We start from the raw sequence: 7,006 nt of genomic DNA, 5'->3' as shown, positions 1-7,006 counted from the left end.
CAAAGTGAACATGAGAGAGAGAAAGAGAGATGTGTGTTTGGTATGAGGCAGTAAATTCTGCTTAACAACCTCCCACAAACCACCTGACACGAGGCTGCGTTGCTAACGGCAACACAGAAGGGAGGATAAATGGGATGAGTAGTGAGCAAGGATGGTAAAAATGTTTTGTCTTGTTTTCATTGGGTGCGCTGACGTAGATATCTGTGGGGACATGAGAGAGCGAGAGTGAGAGAGTGGATGCTGAGTGGGCAGGAATACAAGAACCGAGCATCCAATCATCTGCAGTGAAGTCAGCATCCCTTTGTCCAATAGAGTGTGACGAGTCTCCTCCAGTGTGAGGTAACAGCGGTGCTGGCTTATTAATGAATGGAGCGTCTCAGAGGCAGCAAAACATTGCTTGAGCTCTCTCTCCCTCGCCGGAGGAGACATCTCAAGAAGACGAGCAAGAGCACTTCTCACCTCGACAGAAACCAACAACAGCAACCCCCCAAAAACATGAAGAAGCACCAGCATGAGGACGAAAGCTCTGAGAGCGATGGAGAGGAAAGTACTCTTCCTTCTGGATTGGAGATCCGCACTTCTTCATCATCATCGAAACTACTCGCACCATCAGCTTCCCAGCGTCGTTCCATCTCCATGGGGGATTTCAGAAGAGTCCCCGCCGGACAGACGGGCACCGAGCCTTCTTCCTCAGCTGCCACTGCACCTTCTTCCAAACTGGTGACCCCTAGCTCTAGCATGGAGTTCGAAGCGGCTCGCCGACGCCTCCTTGAGGTGGAGGAGAGGCAGCGTGTCATCAGGGAAATGGAGAGTCGTTTAGAGGAGCTCAGGGAGGTGTTCGTGCGCTCCGAGCAGGAGGCCGTCGAACACGGGGAGCTGGTGGCACGCATCGCCACTGCCGCCCAGCACGGTGAGCTGTATGCGGCGGAGAACGGCCAGCGGCTGAAGAAAGGGTTGAGGTTTAAGAAGCACAGACCTACTATAGTGTTCTCCTCAATGCTTGGACTAAGAACGTGTCTCCCGTGGCCTGTCAAACTCAAATAACAAAACTGCCGCTGCTTCTTTAGTTCCTCACCGCTGTCACACGTCACAAAACGTCTCTTCAAGAGGACGCCGCTAGTCAGGAACTGCTCTTTGTCAGTGTATAATTGTTAACCGGGAACATGGTGCTTTATTTAGGCCGAAAGGCAGCCCATCATAACGGCGCAGGCCTCGTATTTGCTGCTCAAACCGGAACTGCTGGGAATTTGATGTAGTGTGTGTGAACTTTGCTGATGCTTAGAGCTTTGTGCATGTGTTACGCTCCACGTTCTGGGGTTGTTTTTGTGGCGAGAAGATTTTGGTAGTGTGTGAATGACACTGAAGATAAGGGTGCTGTTCCTTCAGTGGATATCAGTCAGGTTTGGATTTTTGTAATTTGTTCACAAAAAGGAAACCAAAAGGTTTTGCTTGAGCTTCCTACTGCAGTCGGTGTGCAAAAATAGACTATTTATGTTGTCAGCCTTATTTTCAAACCTTTCATTTCAATGGCCCAAGCAACACCAAGATCCAGATGATTGTAGAATTTCTGCATACAAACAGGACGGGGCAAATTTGTTGAGCCCTTGTTCACCAGAATGTGCCTGGATTGTCTACTGGTCCTCTGTGGATGGAGGTCTTTCTCTCACTCCATCTGTGGCCTCTTTCGTTCCCCTGTTGCTTAGCAACCTGGACTGACTTTCATGTCTTCAGAATGTAATTTAACGGATCATCCAAAACTACGGCTCATGAATGACAGGTGGAGGGTATATTAAGATTTTTTGCTGCATATTGCTAATTAGTTTGAATATATGATAACATTTTACAGTAATCTCTGATTCACTTACATTAGTTATAATGCATTTGCTAATAACAAGCAACGTATTTTTACAGCATTAATAGTCTTTGATCATTTTGTTCATTAAATACAAATATAGTTGCTTATACACGTTAGTTTATTGTGCATTAACAATGTTATCTAATGTTGTTACTAATGTTGACACATAGAACCTAAAGCCCGGAGTATAGTCTGTTTTTACTTGTACGGGAACATATGTGCATGGTCGAACGGACAGCCTTGCAAAGTATAGTTTATTTTACCTGTACACAGACATCCGACGCATGCGCAACCTACATGTACAATGTACACATGGGGCCTCATTTATAAATCGTGCGTGCGCACAGATTGATCGTAAAATGTGAGTACGCAAAAATACACGGCAAAGTTTATATTTATATGGTGTCAGGGTCTGAGCAGACGTACGCACTTTTGCTTTTCCAATTCTGCAGGTTTTGAGAAAAATAAGCCATTGTTGCTGCTCGAAAAGGATTTGAACATTGACAAGCGCTCTTTTTTTATGTCAATGACATTAATTGGGCATCATTTAAAGGTGGAGATCTGAGACTGCTCAGCTGCGCACAAGTTCAAGATCATATGCGATTTATAGATTTCACATCTAAAAGAAAGGTGTACGCCCGTTTTCTGTGGGTACGTTTGTTTTATTAATCACATGTATGCATTTTTGAGAAATGATAATTTAAGATTTGATCTCATGACGCAGCATTTTATAAATGAGGCCCATAGTTTCAAAAATCCAGCGGTGCACGTACAGTAATCGCGCACTCTTCTGATGATAAAAATTGCGTCATGCGCACTGTACGTGGACCCTTGGGTACGCGTAAAAATGTCCATACTAATGCTACGTACACACCAAACGTGCGGCATCGCGTTACTTGCTCTAGATTACTCGTGGGATTTAACTTCGTGTCATGTGAATTTTTCGCTCGAGTTTAATATTTTCAACTTGGTCGAAGATGCATTTGAGGTGAATAGCGCGTATTTTCGCGGTAAATGCGCCGCCCATATCTGTATAAGAGCCTATGGTCTTACCATGGGTTTACACCAGACACAAGTTCAACTAGTTGCGCGAGTAGATTACATACAAAGTCAACGCAAAGACGCGATCAGACGCATCCTCGCGTGAGGCGATGCGAATGACGGGTCTGATCGCATCTTTGCGTTGACTTTGTATGTATTCTACTCGCGCAATTCGTTAAACTTGCGTCTGGTTAAACCCACGGTTAGACCATAGCCCTTTATACAGTATAACATTGGCCTAAACTTTACATGCACTGGCATTAGGGCTGCATGATTTGGGCAATTTTTCCCATTGCGGTTATTGATGCTAATATTGCGATGTGCGATTGCGATTATATTTGATGGTATTATGAGTCAACTTGATGGGTTTTAAGGAAAATCCACACACAGTTTAGCTAAAATGTGTATTTGCAAAACTGGAAATGTTTTCGTATTGCCACGTGATGTAGCAACTGCTCAGTGTCAGTAATCCTAAATCCAAAATACCGCCATACAACAGACATAGAGGTTTTTTTTAGCTACCAGATCACTGTCAACCTCCTCTGCATCCATCTTCGCTCTGGTATAAGTGACGACGCACACCACACACGTGCACTGCCTTTTTTGTTCGTTTTTCTTTCTTTTTTTTAAACAGCAAGGGAAATCATCAAACTGTTATCAGAAAGTTTGTGTTAACAAGTCCACACATTTATTTATTTAATATAATTGCAACATTTTGCTGTCCTATAATCGCACAGGCTGACATTGCGATTGCGATGCGATTAATTGTGCAGCACTAACTGGCATGGTGTTTAATAATGACCTTTAACAATGGTTAAACATTTTAAAGGAATAGTTCACCAAAAATAAAAATAAATTTCACTCCAAAAACATCATTTCTGTAGTATTTTCTTTTCTCCATTAAACACAAAAGAAAATGTTTGAAATGCTATTCACTTTGCTTTTCTCTGTGATGAAATGACATTTTGTTTTGTCAGACAAAATAAATATAGTTATATAGTTTTTGGGTGAACTATTCCTTTAAGAATTCTCATTCTCATTTGATAATGTAGTTGTAAGGGTGCTGATTTTGTATTTTCATTGAAATTGCAGAAACGTCCAGTGTCCTATATAGGTACGTTTCTTTTCCTGCTTTCAGAGCAAACAGCTCCAGCACAGCTTCATTCGAGCGTTGACGTGTGCTTAGGGACTTCATCTATAGGCACAGGGGATTTCTATTCTTGGCTTTAGCCGGTTAAGGCTGGATGATTCTGGGTTAGGTAGAAAGAGATAATGTTATACTTTCCTAAGGCTCCTTGAATGAAGCTCTTATTTTGCATTAACATTGCTGACTTAATACCTTCAGGTTGATTGTTTTCAAGATAATCTGTTTTCTTTAATATAACAGATTTAACTAACACACGCTTCCATTGCACACTGAATGTAAATGTGGGCATTGCAGCAATATATTCCTGTCTTCTTTATATGCTACTGCATGCACGCTGCTTTATTTTGTCCTTCAGCTCGGCATGACACCCGTGTATGCGTGTGCACGTAACAACGTTGAATTTACGTCATTTGTGGAGGCAGGATGACTGCAGACCGCAGTATTTCATTCTGTTAAATCAGCATAGAGCGGCCGATTCAAGGGCTTTTAACATTTTACTCAAAGAGCATTTCAGGGTTTTTAATAGATGTTATTTCAAGAGGGCTTTGATTTAGGCAACAAATTAAACTGAATTTAGGATGTGGCTGCTTTAATGTGTGGGTGAATTTGAAAATCCCTGCAGTGTTGTTGAGCTACATATCAACCGTACACCAAATGTTGTTAATATTTCATCAAAAACACTTGAAGTGGCATTAAGATTTTCCATTGACATCACATTTATACATTTGACAGACACCTTTATCCAAAGCGACGTATGGTGCATTTTTAGCATTTTATCAGTATGTGTGTTCCCTGGGTTCGAACCCATAATTACAAGCATTTCAAAAGTATCAAAGGCTTCTATCAACAATTACATTAGGTTTATGCAACGAGTCAATAATCACAGGCTGCTTTCGAAATAGGGCTGTCATGGTTATGAAATTTGGCTGCGGTTAATTGTCTAATAAATTGGGACAATTATGACAATTAATTGAAGATACCAGCCGTTTCTCAATATGCGTTCTTGTGTGTACTTGTGTTCTTGTGGACTTGTGAAATGTCATCAATCGCGGACCAAGTACTGTTCCAAATCAAAGTTCGCATCAAGCCCAAGTTCACATAAAATCCCCGGATGTGTCCTTGATCTGCCCATTTTATTGAGGATGCATCAGAGGAGACTTGTGTGGACTTATGACAGCGAAGTTTCCCAGAATGCATTTCGCGTCAGGAGTTCGTTCTTCCGAGTCTGAACTTGCAAGTTCGAACTACGAAGGACACAAGTCCGAGTTTGGCGTACTTGGTATTGAGAAACGGCTACCGTCTCGTTTATAAAGGCGCTAAAGCTCCCCCTTGTGTTTTTAGAGAGATATGCAATCATTGCGGTGATCAGAAATTGTTGCAAGAAGCATCAATTCCATCGGCGTCACGTTTTGGGCGTCTTGAGCGACCAGAGCTTCAACCAGAAAGTTGAAAAAAGCTCATCTTTATGGTAATGAGCAATGACGCGGTTCAGCGGCAAGCAGTGGCAAAACGCCAGCAACCAATAGGAATATAGCCTAGACGTTCTTCACTGGTTGATTCCGGAGAAACATGCAATGTAAACTTTCGTTCCTACCAAAACATAAGTTCAGGGAAAACAGACTTCAGAGCGGCCAAAGCTTCAACAAGCTTCCCCTTACTTTTTGACAAGCGTCCTTGACCGGGCGGGCCTAGAAGCTCAATCTGCAGCGGTGTAAACGTACAGTTATGGCAAGGTGCTGCATTTTGCTGTAAAAGGCATTGTTCATCACCAATCTGTTCTTGGATGGTTGGGAGAAGTTGCTCTCGAAAGAGGTTTTTGTACCCCGAGTTGATTGCCAGGGCGAATTGCAGAGGTCTTGAAAAAAAGGGTCAACACTGCAAATATTCAGTCTTTGCATAAACCTAATGTAATTGTCAATCAAAGCCTTTGACACTTATGAAATGCTTGTACTTCAGTATACCATAGTAACATCTGACAAAAAGATCTGAAAACAATGAAGCAGCAGATTTTGTGAAAATAATATTTGTGTCATTCTCAAAACTTTTGGCTGTACAATGCTCAATACAATGCTAATGTGTTTTTCTGATCAAATACCTTACAGCTACCACCATGTTATTGTAAAACCATATTAAATTAATAATGCGGTTTCCTTTAAACTGTGTAGGAAGCTTTTAACATCATTCTGCTTTCGTTTTGGTTTACTTTTGCAGCTGATATAAGTTATAATAGTTTTATTGTAATAAATGTTAATAGTATTAGTTATTAGTAACATATTCGCAAGCTTATTAATTTGTAGAAATCCATTGATGGTGTAAGATGAGCTATTAAATTAGTTTCTCATGAACATTTGTATTTTATCTCTTTCTCTCTGTGTTGAATGCTTACCTTTATTCATGCCTTTATTTATCCCTTCACACTGTATATAATGGTTCATGCGCTGTATGGTCTGCTCATGCACTGATTTTTGCACTTCTTTATGAGTTTTGAAATGAGAAAGCTTTTTGAAAAAAATAAGGATTTCCCAAAGATGTCTCTGGACCCATTCACAGACTGAATGTAAAGTCTGCCGTGACATGAAGGGTTTGTTGGACAAACTGGACATCAACTTATTGATATACTGTATACCGGATCATTTCTGTTATAAATTCTTTCCCCCAGCTAATGTACATTTCATTACTGTTATACTACATTTATTTTTTTAGCAATCCAAGATTTTCTGGGATTGAAAGATGGTGGTGTTCACACACACACACACACACACACACACACACACACACACACACACACACACACACACAGCCTTTGTATTGTTTCACTTCTGAATGTTATAAGAATGTATCACATTTTGAAATTATGTATTTAATATGCTTCGCAAAGATTATTTTTTCTTTTTATATCCTAAATTAAGATATTCTGTACTGACTATTGAATTAAACATTTGTTTCACAGAGAAACAGCTTTA

General features: G+C 40.8%; 1 protein-coding gene across 1 annotated transcript; it reads left to right on the top strand.

Moving 5' to 3' along the window:
* Positions 1-7,006, top strand: LOC135778321 (uncharacterized). Its single transcript, XM_073812427.1, has 2 exons — positions 1-1,777; positions 3,989-7,006. Exon 1 carries the CDS (start codon positions 367-369, stop codon positions 1,042-1,044), a length of 678 nt encoding a protein of 225 aa, XP_073668528.1. The 5' UTR covers positions 1-366; the 3' UTR covers positions 1,045-1,777; positions 3,989-7,006.

This window comes from Paramisgurnus dabryanus, chromosome 17 (assembly GCF_030506205.2).
Source record: "Paramisgurnus dabryanus chromosome 17, PD_genome_1.1, whole genome shotgun sequence".
NCBI classification, from domain to species: Eukaryota; Metazoa; Chordata; class Actinopteri; order Cypriniformes; family Cobitidae; genus Paramisgurnus; species Paramisgurnus dabryanus.
This window is presented reverse-complemented; position numbering and strand designations above follow the sequence as displayed.